The 25,062-nt window shown below is 48.6% G+C and overlaps 3 protein-coding genes across 6 annotated transcripts; 2 read left to right on the top strand and 1 right to left on the bottom strand.

Annotated features, from left to right (window-relative positions):
• The first annotated feature begins 2,308 nt into the window (after nucleotides 1-2,308).
• LOC124464015 (calphotin-like) lies at nucleotides 2,309-15,159 on the top strand. 4 transcript variants are annotated; one of them, XM_047015886.1, is made up of 14 exons: nucleotides 2,309-2,558; nucleotides 4,915-5,448; nucleotides 9,553-9,600; nucleotides 10,237-10,281; nucleotides 10,532-10,903; nucleotides 11,620-11,661; nucleotides 12,022-12,093; nucleotides 12,219-12,332; nucleotides 12,501-12,605; nucleotides 12,727-12,819; nucleotides 13,376-13,420; nucleotides 13,595-13,723; nucleotides 14,019-14,086; nucleotides 14,267-15,159. In XM_047015886.1, the coding sequence occupies exons 1-13, from the start codon at nucleotides 2,514-2,516 to the stop codon at nucleotides 14,076-14,078; spliced, it is 1,704 nt and encodes a 567-aa protein (XP_046871842.1). In that variant the 5' UTR covers nucleotides 2,309-2,513; the 3' UTR covers nucleotides 14,079-14,086; nucleotides 14,267-15,159. The 4 variants fall into 4 exon arrangements, with proteins under 4 accessions (XP_046871842.1, XP_046871845.1, XP_046871843.1 ...); XM_047015889.1 differs by lacking the exon at nucleotides 10,532-10,903 and having other exon boundaries at nucleotides 2,310-2,558; XM_047015887.1 differs by lacking the exon at nucleotides 12,727-12,819 and having other exon boundaries at nucleotides 2,313-2,558.
• Nucleotides 15,160-15,503: 344 nt separating this feature from the next.
• On the bottom strand, nucleotides 15,504-21,154 carry ostf1 (osteoclast stimulating factor 1). Its single transcript, XM_047015894.1, has 10 exons — nucleotides 21,070-21,154; nucleotides 19,066-19,112; nucleotides 18,881-18,931; nucleotides 18,483-18,546; nucleotides 18,299-18,352; nucleotides 17,940-18,047; nucleotides 17,749-17,798; nucleotides 17,488-17,566; nucleotides 17,207-17,305; nucleotides 15,504-16,500 (listed from the first exon to the last, which is right to left on the bottom strand). The coding sequence occupies exons 1-10, from the start codon at nucleotides 21,101-21,103 to the stop codon at nucleotides 16,442-16,444; spliced, it is 645 nt and encodes a 214-aa protein (XP_046871850.1). The 5' UTR covers nucleotides 21,104-21,154; the 3' UTR covers nucleotides 15,504-16,441.
• A 140-nt stretch (nucleotides 21,155-21,294) lies between these two features.
• Nucleotides 21,295-25,012, top strand: nmrk1 (nicotinamide riboside kinase 1). The gene is made up of 8 exons (XM_047015895.1): nucleotides 21,295-21,520; nucleotides 21,742-21,832; nucleotides 22,040-22,088; nucleotides 22,273-22,438; nucleotides 22,669-22,740; nucleotides 22,885-22,991; nucleotides 23,332-23,415; nucleotides 24,290-25,012. The coding sequence occupies exons 1-8, from the start codon at nucleotides 21,489-21,491 to the stop codon at nucleotides 24,298-24,300; spliced, it is 612 nt and encodes a 203-aa protein (XP_046871851.1). The 5' UTR covers nucleotides 21,295-21,488; the 3' UTR covers nucleotides 24,301-25,012.
• Nucleotides 25,013-25,062: the final 50 nt, after the last annotated feature.

Genomic DNA, 25,062 nt, shown 5'->3' with positions numbered 1-25,062 from the left:
GTAAAGAGTGCGTGTATCAAGACTGTTGAATATTAATGATTACTCATCTTTGGAAACGGAAGACCAAAGACAAAGACAGCAAACCCGTTTGACCACACAAACATAAACGGCCCATAAGATGTGATGAAACCTTTAGGGTATTTGTCACCGGGATGTTGCAAGCTGTGGCTGACACACAGAGAGCCTGTGAACACACGCACACACATGATATTCACACTGACTTACACAGAGCTATCTATGTGCAGTGTACGGTTACCCAGCTGCCCTTGTCAGTACTGTGTGTAAGAAACATGTAGCAAGTGTGTGTGTCTGTGTGTGTGAGTGGGGGGTTGGGGGTTCCTAGATTGGGATGGGGAGGAAGTCTCTAGATTGCAATGAGCACGTTTTCCCTTTCCGGCTGTTATGCAAGTGGGGGGAAAAAACACATACACACACATACACAACACACAGCAGCCTGTTGGGTTCTGTTCTGCTACAAGCACATGCGTTAGGGTCCTAAAGATGGGGGGAGGGGCCGGCTCCATCGCCATGCCAGACTGAGACATGGTAGTGTGGGAGGGGCAGGTTTTGGTGTCATGGTGTCCGTGTTGTGTGGGGTAGAGGCTGTGTGAACATGCATGTGTGTTTGTGTGGTGTCATGGGCTCGGGGTCTGTGTCAATTGTGTTGGTGTCAAACGCAGGACACTGGATTTTGGACTCAATGGAGGGCAATATCACTCTGCGCCCCCCCCCCCCCCCCCCTCCCTCCCCTTCCTCTCTCTCTGTCTTTCTATAAGCGCTGTGGTTTTAAACGTCCTGTCGCGGCATTTGTACATAGAGTACTGAGGCAGATAACATGCGGGTAATGGTTAATAAGGAAGACGATAACATACCACCTGTGTGTAGTCCTACATGCGTAGCTGCGTGCACGCATCCCCCTCGTCATATGTATACGTGGCTCTGGGAGTTTGGATATGCCGGAGCACGTGGGTCTAAACATGTAGTTTGAATGTAGGGCAGGTAAGGTTTGCCTATTAGAGAGAAAATCAAGTTTTTCCACTGTTTTCCACTGTTTGGGTGACTGCCTGTAGCTGCATTAAGTTGAAACACACACACACATTCAATTCTCCCCTGGTTGTGATTTCCCTCGAGACTGTGCAAACGCCACTTGAGGCCCATATTAATGTGACAAATGCAAGCAGCTACACCACATTTCAAGATTGCAAGTGCGTATTACCCCGACAGAATAACAACGCATCCCAGTTTATTTATTAACTTTCGTTTACTAACGTCCGTATCACTTCTAATACACACAAGTTCGAGTGATGGCTGAAGCGGGCATTCTCAACTAGCAAATTTGCATTTGCGGTTAAGATGCATACAGTGTGTTAAGTACAGGCTCGTTCTATATGAGTGTGTCAAAAGACTACGTGGGTATAGAGTCAACAGCTCTCAATTAACCGCGTGAATTTCTTTTTTATCGCGTGACTCTTCTACACCGAGCTTGTAGAAGAGAAAGGTACACTAGTGATGGGAAGTTTGGTTATTTTTACTGATTCGGTTCTTTGAATCTCGTTCAGTAAAATGAACGAATCTTTTTTCGAGTCATTTGTTCATTTCAGGGGGGGGGGGGGGGGGGGGGGGGGGGGGGGGGGGGGGTTGGGGGCTATACATCCACTGCAAAGGTTAATTGTAGCTACAAGCTTCCCTTTTAGCCCCCTGAATACTAACGGAAGCCCATCGAAGACTTGTGGGACAGTGTTGATGCCCGAGTTATTAACGACTACATACGCTTAGACATTTGAAGCACAGATATGTATGGTAATATTACATACACATAAAATCACTTCCAGATTACAGATGGTTTCGGAAAAACGGAGCGCGCAGGGATGAAGACACGTGCGTGATGTTTCATTTCGGGTTGTTGTGTGATGTTGCGACTCCAAATTTTCAGTGCGCGTGGTTATGAAATCAGTGCAATCGAAAGATACCCTATTTTCACGTGTCATAAGTCGGTAAAGCGTATTTGTGACACAGCAGCACAAACAAACAACATTCACTTAAAAACACGCACTAGTCGTTATACCCTTCAAGTATAAGGACTTGTCATATAGGCTGTTATTTCAAACGACACATTCAATTCAATCAAACTGGATCTAAAAGGGGGCGTGGTAGAGTTGTTGGTGTAGGCGCGCCTTTTCGGTACCAATTTGATGATGTTACGTAACCCAGTAGGCTATAGAGGTAGTAGACCTACTTGATGCTAATCAACAAGGGGGTGCACACACCCCTCTTTCGTCCACGCCCCCTCCCAATGCTTCTGCCCGATAGGTCTATGGAGTCATGGAAAAAAATTACAGAAGGCTTTAAAAAGATCCACATTGTCCCTCCGTCGAGTAACATCTGGTCAAAAGACCGGGGTTCATTTACTGCTGCCTTTACGTCCTCCATTGAGCCTTCCTCCCTTCTCGGTCTGCGGGAACAACTGAAATATCGTTTTTTTTTTTCGTGTTCCATAAACCCCACACGCGAAAATGCCTAGCAAGAGGAAGAAGAATAAGCGCCGCATGAGGAGGGTGGTAAGTGCGCACCTGCCCATTGTCATCTTCACCTTAGAAATCTCCGCGCTTACCATCTCCGATGTGTTCCCTTTTAGAACGAGAACGCGAGACTCACTTGCTCTCCGTGCAACGTACGTGCGGAGAATTTAGGGATGCAGATAAATAACGAAGCGTCTGTGCGCGTGTCAGCGAAGCAGTCGACTCCTCGACCTCGAGCTGGCTTGTTTTTCAGACTCCAAATTCCTCCAAACTCAGTTCCACATGTGCCCCTTAAGTTTTGTTAATCAAAGCATTTTAGATACAATCCCAACGTTTTCTGAATCGTTTTTCATGGTTCTCATGTGTGTATTCATCAACAGCGTAAACATGGGGTCTATTGCTCTATTTGTCCTAAAGTTTGGATGCACGCATCTCTGAGCTGTGCGCTTCTCCGGTCATACCGTCCTCTCCGTACATTAATAGCACAAACATTCAGTAGTCCGTGTTTGTGAAAGGCTGCGCGTAAAGTGCTTTTTGTTGGACTAATAATCCAATGATTCCATTCTCTAAAACCAGTTTGGTGTTATTGATTCTTGTTATAAACATGCGGACGTGTCCAGAGCAATATCTAGTTCATTAGAACATTATAGTGTAATGCAGAAAAGTGTATTGCGAATTATGCGACATCAATGTTTTTTTTTAATTAAGTGCTCGAAGTGTATTCGCGGCACAAGGGGCTTTTTGTACAGCTCGGTATGATTTGAAGTGCGCACGTTTCAAAAAGAGTCCCTATTATCGTTTCATTCGAACAACATGTACTTTTGCGCATGTGCCCCCCCAGCCCCCCTCCCCAGCCCGCCACGCCACGCCCCCCCCCACCCCAGGGGTGAAGAGTGGTTGTGGCCAGAAGAGTAACATGCAGTTCCTAGTTTCCAGAGGGCAGAGGTCAACCCCGGGTGTGACCCTGTGCCACCCTCTCTCTATGCCCCCCCCTGTCCCCTAATAGGATGGTAGATGGTCTCTCCACTGTGCCCCCATTGTCCTCCTCGTCACAATCAGTGTGTTATTCCGCCCTCTCACTTAGATTTTCACGTGAGCCATGTGCCGTGCTCCATGCTCACAACTGCCTTGGTCTGCACAGAGCTCCTGCTGCTACGTGCGGCATCGGAGCATTTCTCAGTATGGTGTCGAGGGCCCCCCCCCTCCCTCCTTCCCTTCCAGTGTGGTCACTAGTCCGAGCCTGTATTTGGTAGTGCCTCCACAGGAATGGCTTTTCCATTGGTAAGTCCCAGTTCCGGTGAGTCCCAGTTCCGGTGAGTCCCAGTTCCGGTGAGTCCCAGTTCCGGGTCTGGGCTGTCTCCCTCCTAAAGGCCTGTCACACAGTTCCGCCCCTCCCCCCCCCCCCCCCCCCCCCCCCTTCAGAAGGAATTCCTTCCAAATCTGCCAGGTCTCTGTCTCCAGTCTAATCGCACGTCGCATGCTTGACATATCTGCCCTCTGAGCTGACAGGGAGGGAACCCGCTGGCCACTTTCATCCTCTAACACTTCTTCGCATCAGTGCGCCTCCCCCCCTCACCTCCCCCCTCACCTCACCTCCCCCCCGGCACCCTCACAGAGTAGTCGGACCGGTTTTGTTGTTGGAGAAAGTCTTCTTGACGGGTGCCACCAAAACCAAACGGCCGAGTTACGTCCGGTCCACCGGTTGGTTATTGGGGCGAAGGGATGAGGGGTGTGGTGGTTTGGATGCCAGCAGCACGGTGGAGAGATGGCTTTCCGTTCACACTCGCGCCCGGGTTAAACCGCTAGCGGAGCTCCCCCTCCTGCCCTGCTGCCCCCCGCTCAGGCCTAATGAAGCATTTGGGTGTGATTATAACCTGATTATAACCTGATTATAACCTGATTATGATGTGATTAGGCCGCTGTCTGGCCCACGGGGGGTTGGCCCCATCCGGACCAGCCTTGCTGACTCGGTGAATTCTCTTCCCCGCTTCACTAGACCCGTCTGATTTGTTAAACCTCAGGCAATCCCCAGCCATTATCTAACCTGCCCCCCCCCCCCCCCCCCTCCCTGCTTGCAAACGTTTCCAAACTTCCCTCGTTACGCCTAAAGGGGTTTTAGTCCACAGAGTAAAAAAACATGTTGGGCCTAGTGCTAGCTGCATGTTGGTACCTAAATGTGGCTTCCCAAGGATTGAATCCAATACAATGCCCCTAAAGCCCTGTTTACTCCTCCCTCATCCCCAACCACAGGAGGAATTCAATAACAAACTGCCCGTCAGGGAGCGGGGATGCCCTCGGTAACCTCTGCCCTGACGGCATTTCGGTTCAGGACGTACCCTGGTGAGGTTCAGGCGTTTGCAAGCGTTCTGAGTCCGTCTTGTGTGTGTTTCCACAGCAGGCACAGAGGAGAGTACTGGAGGAGCAGTATGCCGTGACCAGTAAGGGAACGCCGGGCATCGCGGCGGTCAAAGCACCCCCTGGATCGCTGCCCAAAGCGCCCCCCAAAAAAGCAGTCCCCAAGGCTGCCCCCAAGGCGGTGCCTAAAGCAGTTCCAAAGGTTCCTGAAGCTGTCCCCATCGCTGTCCCTATAGTCAAGGTCCCTGTTGTGGCACCGGAACCAGTCCAGATTGCGGCACCGGTCGAGGTTGTGGCACCAGTTGAGGTACCAGAACCAGCCCCAGTTGAAGTACCTGAACCAGCACCAGTTGAAGTGCCAGAACCAGCCCCAGTCGAGGTACCAGAAGTCCCAGTCGAGGTTCCAGAAGCTCCAGTTGAGGTTGTAGCGCCCGAGCCTGAGGTGGTCGAGGCCGAAGTGGTCGAGGCCGAGGTTGTTGCCCCAGCAGAAGCCCCCGTAGAGAGTCTGCCCCCAACAGAAATAGCTGCTGCAGTGCAAGAGGCCGAATCTGTCATTCCAGAAGCAGAACCAGAGGTAAGGCTTCTTCTCTCTTTAAGGGGTTCTTAACGTCGGCTAGCCCAGGGAGGTGTAGCAGTTTGGGGTTTGGTTGTGTTCCGATGCACACGTGGTTAAAAAATCATGAAGGCCATGTGCTTGGGGAAACAAGGTGTTTTGTGCCGTGGAAAATGGCTGCCTCGGTTGGTCTTCCTGCCTGTAAGATGGAGTGATGTCCCTGTGGGTTGGGGGGAGGAGTACAGCAGCAGGAGAGGGAAGAGTGAAGGAGAGGGGAGGGGGCTGGAAGAGAACAACGTGTTCCTTTTACCAGGAACTATAGATGACTCTGGTGGTGGGCGGGGTCTGCTCCTCAGCCCCTATACATTACTGGGCACTGGAGCTTAGCTGTCTGTCAACTAGCCACCAACTTGTTTCAGACCATGTGGAGGATTCTTTGTACTTCACTGGGGGCTCTATCAACGCACAAAGACAAGTTTGCGGTGTTGTTCTTGATGTGCTTGCGCCAGAGGCCTGTTTCATCTTTCCCAGGGTTGTTGGTGTGGTGTTGGTAGCATGGAGGGTAGAGCTCAGTGGTTAGAGCAGTCGGACTGCAGATCAAGAGGTTGTAGGTTCAAAGCCTCCCTCCACTTGTGCTGGAATATGGTTTGGATGAAAGCACCAAATGAATATGTTGTTGGAGATGCATGATGGGAGGTTGAGCAGCTGCTCTGTGGATCTAGTACACAATGTCCTATTTGGGGTCCACTTGACTGTGTGTGTGTGTGTGTGTGTATGCCTTATTTGGTGGTTCTGCAATGACCACGTATGTGCTGCCAGCATGCGCTCGCATACATGTGAACGTGTGAGCAGGGAGGAGTCACGAACACAGGCGCAGACGGTCGATATGTCTCCTCCGAATGCCCCCCCCCCCCTCCTTCCTTTCCAAGTCGCCAGCACAGCATCCTACATGAGAAGGCCCAGTCTAACGCTCTGGCCCCCCCCCCCCTCCAACTTAGCCCCCCCCTTCCCTCCTCCCTCCCCTCCCACATCCCCTCCTCCCTCCCCAGCTCTAGGGTTTCTGCTCCTTCTGCCTGAACGCCAGTCACGGCCCAGCACCGCACATGCTCTCCATAGGGCTCCTTGAGTGAAGCAGGAGAAGGATTTCCCCCCCCCCCATACCGGACAGTTGGACTGCTGGGTTAGTTGAGCGACCTGTCGCTTTTTAGGTCAACATTGGGAGGCGTTTACACCCACAGTGCACACACTCGGCCCCGGCGCCTCACACACCCAGTGGGGACTTGAAGAGGGAGGTTTGCCCTGTCAGTGCTCTCCTCGCTGGTTAGTCTTCTTCGCGGCCCGTGGCTCTCGTGTGTGCCCGTTCGGAGCTTGCCAAAATGGGGCTCATTTTCAGCTGGCTGAGGGGGCAGAGGGACGAGCCCCCCCCGCTCCTGGATGTCACCGTGGAAACGCAGGTGAGCACCCCCCCCCCCCCCCCCCCCCCCCCCCCCCCCCCCCCCCCCCCCCCCCCCCCTACCATGATGATAGATCGGGGGTTGGGGGGGCGTGGTCTTCTTTCTGAGAGAAGAGAGGGGGGGGCATGGCTCTGGAGGCTTCTGAACATTTTGTACCAGCTTGCTCAGAGCTCCTATATACCGCCTCCCCCTCCTTCCGCCCCTTCTCCCTCCCCCCTCTCCCTTCCTTCCCTCCATCTCGTCTCTCCTGTGTGTTTGCTAATGTGGGCCCCTTCACACGTGCACCTCTGCCTGCCGCGTGCACGCTTGGGGGAGGGGCAGACTAGAGAGCAACATGTGTGTGTTTGTGTGTGCCTTGTTGTCTGAGGCCGATGCCTCATAGGTAGGAGGGACCAAAAATGCATAGGTTGAAAAGGAGTTTGGAGGGAGGGGGTAGGGGAGGGAGGGAGGGGGAGGGGGTAGGGGAGGGAGGGGGTGGGGGAGGGAGGGAGGGGGTGTGTCTGCCTAAGCTAATTCAGTCATGTAGAGATGTGCAGCTGTGTTTTTTTGGAGCCGTGTAAACAATGTGTAGGGTTTTCTAGTGAAGAGATTGGAGTCCACGTTGGCCATAGAAACATCTAGAGGCTTTGCAACAAAGACATTTCGAGGCTGCAGCCTGCAGGGGAGGACTGATTTATTACCTAGTGGCTCGGGGGGGGGGTGAGGCGTGCTCTCATTCTTTCTTCCACACACACGGCACATGCGAAAGCGTTTCCCTCCTCCTGTATGTGCTTCGAGACCAGCAAACGACATGTCAGCCGTCCCGTTGACTTCGTTTTGTTCCACATCCGACTACGGTTGTCTTCTGCTCTCTGGGAGGCTCCTGTTAGCTTTGTCTGCGTGTTTTTTTTGTTGTTGACTTCCCTTCTCTGGTCAAGGAAATGTGGTGCATTCTCTAAAAGCCCCCCCCCCCTCCCTTCCACGAGCTAATGTGTTCCTTTAAAAGAAACAGGAAACCCTGAGTTGTTTGAGCGATATGGTGGTTACAGTGTTGGACATTGTGTACTTCAAAGGGTTAAAGTAGATTCTGTCCAGCAGGGGGCTGTACTCTGATCAGTTCTGTACATTTTGTTCCTATGTGTGTTGATGGCAGCCAGAAGACAGACGCTGCCATCAGATCAGTTTGGTACACGGTGTTCTCTGAGCGACATGGACGGACGGACAGACTGACGGGAGGGAGGGAGGGAGGGAGCTGTGTGTGTGTTAGTGCGTGTGGTTGTGTGTATCTGTGTGTGGAAGTGTACATGTGTGTGTGTGTGTATTGAGCTGCCAGTTACAGAGAGTATTGATAGCTCTCACGGTCCTCCTCCCTCCCTCCCTCTCCTCTATGTTGGCTATACATTTACCAAGCAACTTTATGTGAATGTTTGTCCGTTGGCTTTGTTGGAAGATCATTGACAGTGGGGTCTTAAACACCATTCTCTTTTACTGACAGGGAGCATTTGACAGAAAATGGGTTTTCAGGTTTCTTTTTTATGTTTAGTTTTTTTTTTACAAAAGAGAAGCTCTTACATTTGTGGTTGTGGGAGTCATCTGCAATGTTTGAACATGAGGTGTGTGTGTTAGGAAACTAAACCCTCCTATTTCCAGAGCTGTGCTGATGGACGCTCTGCATTCTTTAGCTGTTGGATAACAGGCTCTGTCGGTCTAAGTGATGTCTCAAATCAGACCACAGCCTCCACTCAAGAGTTCTCTCCCTACCTTGGCTGCTACCATGAATAGTCAATTATTTACACTTTTCTGCACAAATGTAATATTGATGCCCTGGAGTCTACCAGGCTGTCAGTAGCGTTCATTACGGCTGGCGGTACAGCCTGAAAGCGGGGACAAAGCTGGAAGCCTAGTGAGCACTTAGCTGGTGCCAACCTGAGGGTGACCACTGGGGCAGAAAGCAGGGCTGCGTGTCTCTGAGGGGGGACACACGAGGGCTACGACAACATGGCTGCCACCACGGGTTTTTACCGTCCTCAACCCTCCATCTTGAGCTAAGAGCCTGTGTGGACCATTGTTCTGCTTCGGCGTGGAGAGCGAGGAGGAGAGAGAGAGAGAGAGAGAGAGAGAGAGAGTGAGAGAGTGAGAGAGTGAGAGTGAGGGGGAGAGAGAGAGAGAGAGGGAGAGGGAGAGGGAGAGGGAGGGGGCGTGGCAGCTAGCCCTCCACCATTATGTAATTGGCTGTAGCGTTACTACCCGTTGTGTAACCTTACCCTCCCCCCTTCCTTTTCTCTTTGCAGAGGCTTTCGCAAAGCCAGCTCTCTATGAGGTGTCTGGACCTCTTGTGTTGGTTCAAGACAAGGGCTGCAATCTTTAGGGTTTTTTCCAAGCGTGGCCGCGTTTCCCTTTAGCGCTAAACAAGGCTATGGTACCCCTCCATTTCACGGTTGTCAGAGCTAAACTGGACAGTAATGGCACATTCCAGACGGAAGCGGTTGTGTGTTTTCCACAAGTCCTATATCTGAACTGCTGTTGGGAGATGTCATGTCAATGTTCCCCGCGCTGAATCAAGTGCCATGGCAGAGAGGCCTACCGCACGACTCTTTGCCTCTTTATTTATGTTTATGAAATATAAATACATGGATGAATCTTAAAGTGGATGCTTATCTCACCTTGACCAAATTCCTCTCTGCTTTTCCAGGCTACACTCCTACCCGAGGCCCACTTGTCAGCCCCTGCTGAGTTTGAGGTAAACCCTTTCACCCTTCTACTCACAGTTAGTCAACCCCCTCCCCCCCCCCCCTCCTCTGGTGAAGCTTGAACATAGGACATGTTTGTACATACCAACCCAGTGTCCTTTTTCCTCTGAGTGAAACTCTAGACTTCTTGTGCAACGGAGGTGGTTTAGTGACAAACAACCTCTTCCTTCTGCTTCGAAATGAGCTTTTCAGACTCCTTCAACATAAATAGTTTCCCAGAATAGTTCAAAACAATTTTTTATACCAATGTCTTGGGGGCCTTTAACCAGCTGTGGAAATAGGCTTCAATTTATCGTTGTTCCCCACCTCACCACCCGTTAATCAAAGCAACAGTATGGAGTCACTGATTAACACCCCTCCCCTCCCACAAACACACACACACACACACACCCACCCCGAAGGCTCAGTTCACAACATAAAGGTATAATAACTCCAGACTAGCCCTCTGTGCATTCAAAACACTCCTGGATCTTGATTAGTATTTTTGGGTTGAATCTTTCGAAAGGAAAGTCTTCCTGTTTCCCGTTAGCGCTAGTGTACATTGTAGACGGCACGTTTGAGTGTGTTTGTGTATTTGGGGATTGTGATCCTTCTTCACAGCTCTTCACTCTGCTTCTTTTCTCCAGGTCCAGGTGGAAGACTCCATAGCCATCGTCACCGATGTCCCTGAGGTGACATCTCTGCCCCTGCTTTCTGCTGTGTCATTGTGCCAGTGGCATAACATAGAATCCATGCCATTCAGTCCACTGTCTAATGTCTATGTGTGAGGTTCTCCCGCATGAGTAGGAATGTAGCCTAGCTTGACTGGTAGAACGTGATGGGCGATTAGTCTCTTGTGTGTGTGAACTAGCGATGTAGCTCTCTGTTTTGTGTACCAGTTGCATGCTGTGTCGACTTGACTGTGTTCCATCGCTCGTTCAGACGCATGTCATCCTGTCGGAAGTCCCTGCTGAGGCAGAGGCTGTCGTTGAGGCCGAGGCCGCCGTTGAGGCGGAAGCAGAGCCTCTGGTTCAAACTGAGCCCCTGGCTGAGGCAGGAGAGAAGGCAGTCGTCGAGGCAGCAGCGGAGCCCATCGTGGAAGTTGAGGCAGAGGCCACCGTGGAAGTTGAGGCAGAGCCCATCGTCGAGACTGAGGTTGTCACCAAGGCAGTCGTAGAGGCAGAAGCCGAGCCCGTCATTGAGGCCGAGGCCATCGTAGAAGCTGAGGCGGCCCCCGTCGTTGAGGCCGAGGTCACAGCGGAGGAGACGCTCGTGGAGGCCGCGGTGATCGAGGCCGTGGCTGTCGAGACCGAGGTGACTGTTGCCGTGGAGACGGAGGCTGAAGCTGAGACCCTGTTGGTCTCTGAAGTTGCGGTGGTGCTCCAGCCCCAGCCGCTGCCCTTCCTCCTCCTCCTCCTCTTCTTTGCTGTTTTGCACTCCTGCTATGAAGATGATATACCTTTAGCCACGTCCACACACTCCTGCTAAGAAGAATCTATAATTTTAGCCACGCTCTCACCCTCTTGCTAAGAAGAATCTATACCTTTAGCCACGCTCTTACACTCTTGCTAAGAAGAATCTATACCTTTACCCACGCTCTCACCCTCTTGCTAAGAAGAATCTATATCTTTACCCACGCTCTCACCCTCTTGCTGAGAAGAATCTATAACTTTAGCCACGCTCTCACCCTCTTGCTAAGAAGAATCTATAACTTTACCCACGCTCTCACCCTCTTGCTAAGAAGAATCTATAACTTTACCCACGCTCTCACCCTCTTGCTAAGAAGAATCTATAACTTTAGTCACATGTTTTGTTTGGGGTGTCTGTCACTGTGTGTTTGCATGTCATGTCATGTAGTGGAGTGCATTTAGTTTTCCCTAACCTTTCATTTTTCACCACTTCATTCATTTTTCACCCCTCAAATGATGTTCGAGGATTTAAAAAACGCTTCATAAAGTTTGTACATGTGTGAAAATCATCTCGCCGAGAATTTTGGACGGGTTATAACGATGGCTTTCACCTCCTCTCAGGACGTACCTGCCCTGGCAGAAGCCCCAGCGGAGATTCCAGTGGTAAGCTCCCGTTTCCCATTACACAAGACTTGTACACTGTGCTGTCTATTTTCATTAATCGTCTGCAAATGAGTGCTACTTATAGATTTAGTCAGACTATGGGCTAAGTAGAAAACTAAAAGATGGATATGTTTATTTAGTGTTAGACACTTTTATATAATGCATCAAATAGGCGATTTGAACCTGTGACCACTGGACCTGCAGTTGCATGCTCTTCCACTGTCAATAACCCTCCCCTAAATTACAATTTATATGACTAAATATTATATGACTATGAGAAAGAAAAAAAGAATGATCGAGATTAGGAAAGACTAATCTCCTTGCACGTCTGAGCCAAACTTCTCGGAACCTTCTCCCCAGGTGGCTGCAGTCATCTCAGAGGTGGAGGCCGAGCCGGTGGAAGCCCCCGTAGCTGAGCCAGCCCCCGTGGAGGTGAGAGACTCCACCCATCTCCTCCTTCACCCGGAGGAAAAGCACTGTGGAGACATGTGGGTGTTAGAAAACAAAGTATCCCGTACGTGCGTCACCTAACCGCTCTCTCTCCTCTCCTCAACCAGGTCGTGGAAGTGGCCGTCGCCGACTGTGTGGCCGACGACTTTGTCATCACAGACTCCGCCCCCGTAGTAAAGGCGGCCATGGCTGAGCCTGAGCTCGCCGTCGTGGAGGAACAGGTGAGACGGGTGTCCCCTCCCCCCAAAACACGTCTTTTTTTGTCGTTTTTTGACCCAGTCCTGCGTCTCCAACACGCAAACCAGAACCTTATGGGTCAACATGCAGCCAGGACAGTGTCTTTGCTCAGCTCTGAACCTCTCTATCTTCGTCTCTCTCTCTTGCCATAGGTGCCCGCAGTCACAGCTGACGCTCTCGACGCCCTATCAGAATCTCTGAATGACATCACACCCGCCCCTGAACCCGTTCCTATCTTGGCCCATGAGGTCATTGAGGTGAGTCGCTGACTCGGTTCCCCCCATAAGCACACAGGGGAGGAGAGCACCAGGGTGTTGTAGATCCACCCTCCCCCCCACACACACACACACGTGTAACTGGTTATTTGGTTGGTGTCAGGAGGCAGTGTGTGAGGAGGAACGGTTGACCAAGATGGGGGAGAGAGACGACAGTTTACCGCCTGTGTTCCAGCCCTCTGACGAGGCCCTACTGGTCAGCAAAACATATATATGAACAACTCTCAGTCCCTCCCCTCGAACTAAACGTTCTCCGCTCTCGTGACCTCTTCACAATCCTCTCAGCTGTCTGGACGCAAATGGTGCCCAGTCCTGACTGATTGGAAAGCCGTTTCTGTGGTTACTCCACCTCGCAGTGTCTAAGTGTCACCTGCATCCGGAGACCTAGCCCCCCACCCCCCACCCCTTCAGTTCCTACTTTTCATTCATTCGGTCATTTTCAATTCCCTTTTTGAGCTGTGCAGAACTAACGCATGACTCTGCCCAATGGGTGTCCTCTCTCAGTCGAACGTCCTCCACATGAAAATCTCCTCACGTCTCAAATGATTGCGGCCGTCCGCGTCCAACTTCCCTTTCCTCCCTCTCCATTTCCCTCCTTCCTTCTCTCCCGGGGTTGGTCGCTTCTCCCCTTTGTTCTCTTTCCGGTGCCGCTCGGCCCGTCGTCCGAGCGGCGTGGGACTCCTAGTGCCGCGCCTCTAGCCGACCGTGAAGTTCGACCCCCCTGACTGAAGTCTCTTCTCCCTTTTTTTCAGGCGAAAGAGGAAGTCGAAGTCCAGCTGGAGGTGGAGGTCCAGAAGGTAAGTCCATATGTATTTGTTGGAGTCTGGCCAATCGGAAGTCAGAACTGCATTTCCTTCCCTACGCTGGGATAGCTCCAATGTCCTGTGGGTGCTTGGAAACGCGTATCGGGCATAGTCACGTCAGTCACTTCCTGGTTGGTGCGACGCCATCTCACCACGTTTGTCCTCCAGGACGCCATCGACGAGACGACCGCCCTGGAGGCCCTATCGGGAGACTTCTCTGCCCCCCCTCAGCCAATCATCTCTGAGCTCCAGTGTCACACGCTCACCTTAGTGGATCCTGTTCCAATTCCCTCTATGGTGAGGATCTTACAACCCCCCCCCCCCACACACTGATTAACTGAGATCTTCATTTGATTAATCTAGCACACACTTTGATCCAAAGTGGCTTACAAATAGTGAAAATAGTGCAGTGTCAAACCACATGGATATCCCTTCACACCTCACACGACGGGAGTCTCTTTCCAATTGTTGTTTTTGGATCCACGTTGAACCATGTTGAACTCAAAGGCACAGACCTCACGCCTTCACAGTTGTGGAAACTAGACCCCTATTCTTTCCAGAAACGCCCTAACTGTCTGTCGTTTTCCTGCAGGAGGTGGCCGAGGGCGCTCTGAACGGCCACGTCACAGCAGAGGTGGTCATCGAGGGCTAGGTTGCTAGGTAAGCGACCCTATCTGTGGACTGGGCCTCTGGCAGACTGTTGAACAGCCTTTGAATTGTATACCCGAGGTGGTGGATGGCAGCGGGGTAGAAAGAAGATTGAAGATGATATGTTTCTGTGTCACAAGAGAGTATGTTTGTGGTGTTCAATTCTAACCAGGATCCCTCTGTCTCTTGCAGGGGTCTTCAGTCAGTACAAAACTGACCCGCGCCTAACAGGAAACAAACAAAAACTTCCTTTTTTCCAATGTATTTTTTATTTTTTTAGGGCTTAAAAGGGACCGCTGGGAAACTGAATGGACATCAACACTCAAAAGTGCCTTTCCCACTTGGGTTCTCGCCGAAATAAATCACCACAAACATGTTCCTGGTGCCACGTGGAGGCAGAAGATAGACAGTATTGGATGACAAATTATGGCTTATTTCATAGATTTTTCAGTATCCCAGAGGGATGAATTTGCATCGGATGTAAATTGCATACGTTGTGTATAAATACCGTAGAATTCATGAATGTGGCGATAGTCTGTATCTTTTGGACCATGTTTGTAGGGGTGGGATGGAGGGACATTTCATTGTGTTTGATATTTGAATCCAGTTTTTTCTAGTTGTTCTCCCATCCTAAAGGGACATGATGAGAGATCAGGCTGTGCCCCCCCCCCCCCCCAACCCCCTTTTCCCTAATGTGGTGCCGTTTTTTTTTAAAGGGATAGTCCGTAACAGCCAACTCTCCTTTAAGGTTCAGTGTACCCAGTCCCGTTGAGTGTCTGGCCAGGTGGTAGTGTGACACCTCGATCTCGGCCAATCACAGGCTCAGCTAGCGCTTAACGTTCGACAGACGCGGGTCAAACGTGCCCCTGTGGAGGAGGGGGGAGCCGAGTAGAAAGTCCTGTTTTAGTTCCTTTTATTTTTTTTCTTCTCTCTTTTCTAATTGTTTTGTATAGACCATACCATGTGGTACAATGCGGTTTATGCGCTCACGGTCTGTCCGTGCTCGGGTGGGACCTCGCTAGGAGCTGAACGAGCGGAGATGGATTGACTTTTGAATAAAGATGTCACTGACTGTGACTCATGAACCATGTTGTCCTGTCATGACTGGTCTCAACGATCCCCAGCTGTCTCGCGTTCTTCAGCTCTGAGCCACAGAGCCTTCCGCCTAAGCCCCCATCTACCTTTCCTGATAAAACTGTGAACTTCTACTTCTTGATTGTCTGCTACCCTTACCATATGCATTTCCTGTATGTCACTTTTGAATAAAAACCTCTGCTAAATCAAAAGAAAACCTGACAATCCTGTAAATAGGTACAATTATCTCATCACTGGTGCCAGGTTAATCTAAATGTAGTGCAATGAAATGACATGAGTAAAAAAAAAAAAAACATTGGTTACAACACATAAAATACCTACACAACACTTCAGGTCGTATCACTTCCATTTTATTGCATAGATATAAACAGCAGGAAGCTGACAGCACAGTCCAGGGAGATCCCATGTGATGCACATGAAGGCATACTATCGGTATTGTGTGCATACGAGTGGAAGACATAAACGGAAATGTGTCGTTAGAAAAAAGGGGCCCGATCCTCTCTCAATGACCACAGACACCGTGGTGGTCGGGCTGTGATCTGAGCGGTCACACAAGGCACATTTGAGGAAGCAGAAAGCACTCGATGGCAAAGGGGGGGGACAGACAAGGGAATCAGTACTCATTATCAGTCAGTATGACTCCACCACACGGCTAGCAAGCCTCCCATAATATCAGGAACAGAACATGGTTATGATCCGTCACGGGGATGGGTATAGCACAGAGGACGAGCGTGTGACTGCAGAGTGAGAAGTTGCAGGTTCAAATCCCCCAGATGCTGTATGTCCCTTTAGATAGCAGCTTCTGCACAATCAATACATTACTAGAGACAGCAGAGCTTTCCCTAAATCTGCCAGACCTTCAGATTCATGGGTGGACGCACACTTGACAACCGCAGGAATTCTTAGAAAGCGCAACTTTGAGCGGACAAAGTAGTGAAAAGAAGTGTTCCATCGATCCCCTTAAAAAATAAACAATGACACACCCCATAGCTGCTAGTCAGGGCTCTCTCTTTCTCTCTCTTCCTCCAACCAATACCTCTACAGAAAGCATGGTCGAGCACACCCCATCTACATAAGGACACGTCATCGATAATATATTACTTTGATTAGCCATTCCCAAACTTGTTCCAATTCTTAACAGAGACCCATGCTCAGGTGATAAAATAGGATTTATTTGGAATGTACCCCCCCCCCCCCCCACCCCCCTTTAGTTATTCTTCACCGCCCCAATGGAGGTTGTTGTTGATGTTATGCGGCGCTGGGTCCTGCGTCTCAGTCCGAGTCTTCGTCGTCCAGGTACTCCTCCGCGTTGCTGTACGTCCGTGTGATGTCTGGAACCAGACAGACAGAGACAGACCAGACAGACAGAGACAGACAGAGACAGACAGAGACAGACCAGACAGACAGAGACAGACAGACCAGACAGAGACAGACCAGACAGAGACAGACCAGACAGAGACAGACACACCAGACAGAGACAGACAGAGACAGACCAGACAGACACAGACAGAGACAGACCAGACAGACAGAGACAGACCAGACAGAGACAGACAGACAGACAGAGACATACAGACAGAGACAGACAGAGACAGAGACATACAGACCAGACAGAGACGGACAGACGGTTAATGGGGGAAGACACCGCTGGCAGAGATCCGTGGCCTTTTTACACAGGAACACAACGCCTGAACTGTCTCCATCAAGTAGCAACTCCCATGAACGATGGGGAGGTTTGTTGCTACACGTCTTCCCTCGCGGGTCAAATCGGATCATTTTGGGATTCTTTCGATTCGAAAATCAGGAATGTATAGTACCAGTCAAATGTTTGGACACATTTTCCAATGTGTCCAAACTTTTGACTGGTACTGTATGTGACGGCCAATCAGCATTGACGACACAGACAAAATGATGGGCGTCTTCAAGTCAATCATGGTCAACGGCAACGCGCTGGAGTACAATGTGTACACCATGATAGAACACCGTGAGGCTGTGTTGCAGGTGGTGCAAGGCTGCCGCCTGCTGGCCGGAGGGACTTACTGCCTCCCAGCTTCCTCTTGAGGAGGGAGGCACACTGGGCGTTGGTGGCCATCTCCAGAGCCAGCTTCTTCTCGTTGTTCAAGATGTCCGTCCTCGCGTCTGAAACACACGGGCAAACGACTCACGCGCGAGGAGATGGCGGGCGCTCACGTGCGCTCAAACACACTGCTCCGCACACACGCTCTCTCGCTCAAAAACACTTGTGCCCACTCTCTGTCTCACGCCCGCACACACACACACACACACAGGAGAAGGCAGAGGTGGGGGTCAGGAGGTCGTACTCTTGTTCAGGAGCATCTCCACGATGTCAGAGTAGCCCTTCCAGGCGGCCGCGTGGAGAGCAGTGTCTCCCAGCTTGTTCTGGAACACAGCACACCTCCAGCAGGTCAATCACACGCCCTCGCCCCCCGTCACCTTCATCATCATCATCTTCATCACTATCACTATCCCCATCGCTGCCGTCATCGGCTACATCATCGCCACCACTAGCATCATCAACCTCAGCCCCTCGAAATGCAAGAAAAACACCAGGCCTCTCTCACCTGCTGATTCAGCTCCACATTGGCCTGGCTCAGCAAGACCTCCACCACATCTGAGAAACAAAACAAACACATCCCTTTCAGTTGGTTTCGCTTTCACAGGTCCTCCACATGGTCCCGCAATCAGGAACCAGGAGAAAGATGACATGAGGCGCATCAAGGGCAGTCGTAAGAAGTGCATTTGATTTGGTTACCTCTGTGTCCTCCGTGGCACCCCCAGTAGAGGGCGGTGTTTCCGGCCTTGTCCAGCCCGTTGATGCCCACCTTGTTATCTAGACACTCTCGCAGCCAGCTCAGATTACCTGTGTGACACACACGCACACACGCACATGTATATGAACAAACAGAGACGACAGAGTGGTGGTACCAGTTCAGACAGCTGGCGCCATCACTGAGAGGCCCGTCTATCCTCTCCCAGGCCTGTGAGCACCCGGGGAGGAGAGAGCGTAGGACCAGAAACAGGACCAGGACCGGGACCAGAACCAGGACCGGGACCAGAACCAGGACCGGGACCAGAACCGGGAACCAGGACCAGGTCGTCTCATCCACTCACCCCGTTTGGCGGCCTCGTGCATCGGGTTGTCGATGGATTCTGCTTGCTCAGCCACTGAGGGGTTTGAGGAAGTCAGAGAACGGATTACAACACCAAACCCCGAATAAAAGCCTTAGTCATCGATGGGTCAGACAACCAAAAACCACAACTAGAATCAGTGTCCATGGTGGCTCGCATGATTTACCGTAGTTGCTTGGGATGAGGCCGGTCCGTCCTCGGCAGGTTCCCTTCCACCAATTACTGTCACTCTGAAGATGACAGACAGGCAGTGAGGGCCAATGGCTAGGCAGCAGTCATCCAGGGCCGTGGATGCAAGAGGAAACAGAAGCCGAGAAGTGGAGGGGCAACGAGAAGAGACAGCGAGAGAGTGCAAGAGATTGAGAGAGAGAGACATAGAGACAGAGAGAGAGAGAGAGAGAGAGAGAGAGAGAGAGAGAGAGAGAGAGAGAGAGAGAGAAAACAAGTGTAAGCCCAGAAGGAGAACGCAGATATCGAAAACAAAGTGAACGACGGGAAATAGATGAACAGAGCGAGTTGGAGAAGACAAGAAATAGGGAGGTGGAAACACAGACAGGCACTCACCGTGTCAGAGATGTACAGTATGTCTCCCTCTTCGAAGTACAGCTCGTCAGGCTGGAAACAAGACGACCAGCGACACAGTTAACATCGTCCGGCGTGGGTTTATCGCATCACATCATCAGGCTTCTTTATCACAAACTGTTTGCAATCGTTCAGGATCGTCGGTGACCAAAAAAAAGCTCACTTACGGTTCGAGGGTCAAACGTGAACATAGCCCGGAACACTTTGACCTGGCCTGAGGAAACAACAGAGACCGACATGTCTGAGATCACTGTGGCACATGCACGACTAGCCTAGAACTTTTGACACTGATGTCAAATTGACATTCATCTTACTGTACTCATCTCATGTAAGCTTCATTTGTACTGTTGGAACAATGCAATTTCTTTTTTCTTTGCTTCCTTTGTAGTTTGTACCTGTACAACTGGATGTAGCCTAACAACAAACGTGATTGTCTCTAGTCAGCGACGCCTGAGAACATCCCCTCCCCACACCGTGCTGGGTCCTACTGCTCAGATCAGGGCTTGTTTGAGTCCCAACCACCAACCCCCACCCTTCCTCTAGGGTGCCTGCCCTAGAGCGCACCCCCAGGCCAGGGCCTGGGAAGCCAGATGGTCCAGCCTGGCTAGGTCTGATCTGGAACTCCATCAGGGTGGTAACCCAGAGAGATAAACCAACTCACAGCCACCGAAGAAACAGGCTATTTAGAGATCTCTCTGGGTCCTAATGCTCAATTATCATTATTAATAATAATAATAATATTGGGGGTTGTTCCCACTCAGTCGACTAGTCGATTGTTTGGATTGATATGGTCTTGGGCAACTAAGATTTTTCTTAATCGAGCAGCCAATTGGAAGTGTGACATCTGATTCCCGCTTGTGTCACCATTGCTGAATTAAAGAAATATTCCACAGATCTACATTGTAGATTATACTATTTAAGGACAAATAAAGCAACTCAAAAAATACATAATAATAAATGGAGAAAAAAAGGTGTTACTGTTTTCCCTTTCGTTAATCTGCGTTTTGTTTTGATACAAACCGTGTAGTTTTAACCAGGGCCAGGCATAGAAGCCATTCAACAGCACACACTGTCTCAATGTTTCAGTTAAACAAGCCTCACTCTGTCAGGCTGAGGGAGAGTCGGAGTGAATGTGCTTAGCTCAACAGGTTCAGTCCTGCCTCACTGGAAGCTAGAGACTTGCACTGACTGGCATGTCTAACACAAAGAGACTGTGAAGGAAAGGAAAGAAGAAGAACAAAAAGTGTGCCTGTGCTTAACCTCACATCCCACACACCGCCAACTAAGGACTGACCTAAACAAACAGAGTGGTGATGGATTATATTAAGTAAACAATGTAGAGAGTAAAATCCTGTATCATTTGTGGTATTCAGCCATGGGTCAACTGAGTGTGGCCCTTTCCCCTACAATGCTAGTGCCAACTTTTGGGTTCTCATGTTGAAGCCATCTCATCAAGGCTCGCCATACCAGGTATTCTAACGACTCAATTCACAGCACCTGTAGAATGTGTGCTGTGTATGATCATTCAATCCATTCTGTCAGTTTGAGGTTGTCAGAACACCCTCAACCACTTCCTGTTCTAAACCTAGTTCTAACACAAGCATCCACACAGGTAGCTAGACTAGCTTGTACAGAATGCCTGCACCTAATATATTTGAGTTATGTTCTATGAAGCAGGTATGGGCAGATTATGCTAGACTAGAGCTTCTAGTTTTTTTCGGCAGATCATCCGTTTCGGATGAACATTCAACAGATATCTGCCCAGCAGAGTTGGGAAAAGGGGAAGTCAGACAGCAGACTCTATGTCCAACGCAACCCCGAGCGAAATCATTTTTATTGATGTACATAGGACATTTCAAACTAAATACGATATAATCGCTGTTAAGTAACTGAACAAACCCGTTCGTTGAACTCCAATGTTATGAAACATTCGTTTCATGAGCAGAGTATAACCGCACAGTCAATCCATACACTACAGTAGACGTACTAGACCCATCCGCCTCACTCGCTAGCTGCTCTGCTAGTTTCCTAAAACTGGAAAGTTAGCTAGCGAATACACTTGCTAGCTAACAGTTGGCTAGCTTGCTAGCTAGGTGTGTTTCACTTGATGAACTAGAATAGGATTTTTTTTCGAGGCTTTAAAATAGTGAGCTAATCAATGTTACGCTTACCTGGCTTGGCCGGTTTAGGAGGAGGCTTAGACATGATTGGATTTGCAACGAGGAAGAATGATAAGTCTCGTTCTTTAATAGTCGATTGATAAATGCTTCTGTCTCACTTCCAATGAGGAAATAGTCGAAACACCGAGATACACCCCTACTGAAGTGTACGCGGAAAACTTGAAGTGCGCATGACATGATCGACTTTGCATTCGACAGCAATCAAATCAGGCAAGCTAGAGCCATTGAAGATGTCTCTGAAGCAAGATAAATAGTTATGTGGTAAGCTGTATAGCCTACTGGTTAGCTTAGAGCTACATTGAGCACATATCTACCTACAAACCACTTTGTGCTTAGCAAAAGCGTATTGCAGGCTATCAACGTTTTTAGTTTAACGTGCCAAAGGTCTTAAACCCCCTCAAAGTTCAAACATGCAGAAGAGTATAATCGTTGGAATAGGAGGGTAAGTTAACATTGTGAAGTTTGCAAGATGATGACCATTCTGTATCAAATTTGCATGTGTTCACAGACCATTTGATCTTTTTTTTTCTCTCCAATTGTTCTTCCTTCACCTTCCTAGATAGATGATGGACGTTTTTTTTTTTTACATGATATGCACAAGCATAACTGTCTTATTCATATTCATTCCTTCACGTTAATTGCATGTTGCCGTCCCGTTCCTAGCACCACAAATGGAGGGAAGTCCACCTTGGCTCAGAGTCTTCAACAAAGAATCCCCAACAGCTGCATTATTGCACAGGACACTTTCTTCAAGGTGCTGACCGTCTCAAACACTATCTCTCACCCTAAATGGGCTTTCGCACTTAACTAGCGTCACTGTCATAAGTAGAAGTGGGTACAATCTTGGGATGGATTTGCAGGTTTCCTTCTCCTTGACCATCCTCCTGTCCTGATTGGAGAGAATGCTCGTGGAGAGGTTTCTGACATGTATCTCTCTTCCTCTCTCTTCCCTCTCATTCAGGATGACTCCATGGTGCCTGCGGACAGTCATGGGTTCAAACAGTATGATAGTACGGGCAGTATTGAGTTTGTCATTGTTTGTGAATTATAAGTGAATGAGTCACTGTGACACCACAGGGACAAAAGTCATTTTAGCACGTACATGAATTCGAATTAGAGTTCAAATGACTTACTTCAAGACCAACCGTGTTTGTGTGGCTCCGTCGTTTGAGTCTGATTATGGGTACTTTTCAGCACTCGACGCCATCAACATGGACCTGATGATGAGGGAGGTGGAGTTGTGGAGGACAGATCCAGGTGTGTATCTCACGTCTAGGGGCGCTGGCCCACCGCCAGAGACGCCAGACCAGGAGAAGGTCTACGTTCTCATCGTGGAAGGGTTCCTCATCTTCAACCACAGGTAACAGCAGCAGGATTGGATAGACAGGCCTGACATGATTACCTCTCCATTGTTTTCCTGACTGAGTGCATGGTGGTTTTCTATGTATGTATCCAGATGTTTTCCTTGAGAAGGCACCATATATATATATATATATTCTTTAAGACCAAAGCCTTGAATGATGAGTAAAAAGGATCCATTTCAGTCAGCAATCAATTCAGAGGTCCATCCTCCCATCTTTTGATTGACAGGCTGCTGAACGAATTAATGGACATGAGATACTTCCTAGAGATCCCCTTTGAGGTTTGCAGAGAGAGGAGATGGTGAGGGTTGCTGGTTCCCTAGGGATGGATTTCTGTCTTTTATTGAATATTGTTTGTTCATAAATCTGGCTTAAGTGTCTGTTTGCCATTTTCTCATCAGAATCATGGAAAGTACATATAGTTCATCTTTTTTTTGATTGGCAGCTCACGGGTGTACAATCCCCCTGACCCCCCGGGGTACTTTGACGGACATGTTTGGCCGATGTATTTGAAAAACAAGCAAGAGATGGAAGATACAGTGTCAGGAATAGGTGAGTGTGATTAAAATATCACATTTGTATTTGATGTTTTTAAAGATATTTGTGACAGGTGCTGGTATTTTGGTCCAGGTATGTTTTTGACAAATCCCGAAATTGCAAACTTTGGAATATGAAAGAAGGAAAGTAGTTAAAAAAATGCAGCTACCTTTTTTGCATCCGAATACAGTTTGGAGAGTGCCAACATGCGGACCTTTTTACCAGCATGGGCCACATTTCATTAGGAGGATAATTATGATAAGGGGGATGATTGCTGATCAAGAAATTGAGTGATGTTAGCAAACTTAATGCTAAGTGCTGTAACCAGACTGTTCATGTTAATGTCTCCTATAAGTCTTATTGGACGGATTGAAGTTAAAGGAAGATTTGTTAGCATCTGTGTGTGAGGCCATAAGTCATGAAATACAGATCCTCGTGGGTAAGTTTGCTAAATTTGTTTATTACTTTTCAGTGCTATAGTCTACTATGAAGTAGTAGGCATACCGCCATTTCACTAAGCCTCCAGCCTCCCTTTGCATTCCCTTACCCATGTATCACTGCACATTTAAAATGGGCTAACAGTAAGTCCTTGTTGGCATACCGTTTATGCATGCATATGTAGTGTACCACTGCCATTTTGATGCTTTTTGAATCAGGGGCGTTGTTAGACCCTTTTTACTGGGGCATGTGCCCCAGTCTAAATCTGCTGTGCCCCAGCAGTAGTCAGTGCATTAATTTCGATTGATAATCCCGGAAATAATTTACGCAGTATCCCAATCAACGCTTGTAAAAGTATTTAACCGAAAACACAAACCGATGCACACAGAATTCCATGTCAGCGCGCTCTACTGAGCTTGCTAAATATCCACTGCAGTACGCACACAAGTGCGTACTGCACACAAGTCCAGGCGTCAGACTCGGCACACAAGTCAGAATTGAGGTAAGCTAAGAAAGCATTACAAAACTAAAGATAGGCCTACCAATCATCTTATTTTGACTAAAACATGAAAACAATATTACATGAAGCTCAAAAAACAGTATTTGCCCTCAAATTAATGTGAAAAACGTCCACTGGCATTAGCTATTGATGTCCCTGCCAAAGCTGATATCAAACTTGCGTCCCTGAACTGTTGTATAGTGGGTTAAGCAAGGGGAGTTTCTAAAGCCTAATAGTGCATTGTGTGCAGCAAGCTTGAAATAAAAAAAACTATAAACTTTGTCTACAATGCCTCTAGTTTGAATGTATTTTTTATTACAAAAACATTTACTACACTAAATCTTTTTTAATCAGTTTTCTTGTTTTTCTTTCACAGGGAAACACTGAGCTTGTTAGGATTTGTGGGGGATTTTTCTGCCAAGAACTGTTGTGATTTGATGGAGGACAAATATGAACTAGCTGGATAAGGAGATGAAAATGAATTTTACGTAGTAAACATTACATTTACTGCAGGCACCACAGACTAACAATGCAAATCTTCTCTTTTAAGATACTACTTTAGGTATTTGATATTACCTCAACAATCTTCAACAGTTTCTGTGACCATTGGTACAGGCTGTTAAAAAAATGTGTGTCAGGAGTTCAAAGTCTATAGCAGATTTCTCCTGTTGTCTATCGTCGCTGCAATAACTCTGACTGTAATGCTGCTATTTTACCCAAAACATTCAAACTTGCATATTAATATTCCTCATTAAGTATTCAAATACATGGTCAATATCTGTGTGATAATTGTTTTCTTGTGATAATTTGAGATAAAAAATAATCATAATATGTTTGCATTCATAAGCATTGAACAGTGGACATGAACAGTTTTTTTCAAGATTAGATTCAATAAACTTGGAAAACAACACTGCAACATGCAACAACTGCAATAATGCAACACTGAAATGAAAATGGAGACATGTCACGGTCAGACTGTATTGATGTAAAAATTGGCATCAGGCACACATGGGAATTCTGATTCAGAAAACATCTGTAACATCTGCTGGACGTAGCACTTCTATTCCCCAAATTGTAAACAATGTTTTAGATTTTAAAACCTTGTGTCTGTGGTTTTATTGCGTAACCTTTCCAAATGGTGTTTGTGTT

Source organism: Hypomesus transpacificus, unplaced genomic scaffold (assembly GCF_021917145.1).
Source record: "Hypomesus transpacificus isolate Combined female unplaced genomic scaffold, fHypTra1 scaffold_31, whole genome shotgun sequence".
In the NCBI taxonomy this organism is placed as follows: domain Eukaryota; kingdom Metazoa; phylum Chordata; class Actinopteri; order Osmeriformes; family Osmeridae; genus Hypomesus; species Hypomesus transpacificus.
This window is presented reverse-complemented; position numbering and strand designations above follow the sequence as displayed.

Excerpts from the sequence above, each read along its gene's own strand:
- nmrk1 (XM_047015895.1), top strand. The coding sequence starts at position 21,489 with ATGCAGAAGAGTATAATCGTTGGAATAGGAGG. Across the intron at positions 22,741-22,884 it reads GTTTGCAGAGAGAGGAGATG|CTCACGGGTGTACAATCCCC; the intron begins GTGAGGGTTGCT and ends TTTGATTGGCAG. Across the intron at positions 22,992-23,331 it reads AGATACAGTGTCAGGAATAG|TCTTATTGGACGGATTGAAG; the intron begins GTGAGTGTGATT and ends GTCTCCTATAAG.
- LOC124464015 (XM_047015886.1), top strand. The coding sequence starts at position 2,514 with ATGCCTAGCAAGAGGAAGAAGAATAAGCGCCGCATGAGGAGGGTG. Across the intron at positions 5,449-9,552 it reads TTCCAGAAGCAGAACCAGAG|GCTACACTCCTACCCGAGGC; the intron begins GTAAGGCTTCTT and ends CTGCTTTTCCAG. Across the intron at positions 10,904-11,619 it reads CCGTGGCTGTCGAGACCGAG|GACGTACCTGCCCTGGCAGA; the intron begins GTGACTGTTGCC and ends ACCTCCTCTCAG.
- ostf1 (XM_047015894.1), bottom strand. The coding sequence starts at position 21,103 with ATGTCTAAGCCTCCTCCTAAACCGGCCAAGCCAG. Across the intron at positions 17,567-17,748 it reads ATGTGGAGCTGAATCAGCAG|AACAAGCTGGGAGACACTGC; the intron begins GTGAGAGAGGCC and ends GCTGTGTTCCAG. Across the intron at positions 17,306-17,487 it reads GGAGATGCTCCTGAACAAGA|ACGCGAGGACGGACATCTTG; the intron begins GTACGACCTCCT and ends CGTGTGTTTCAG.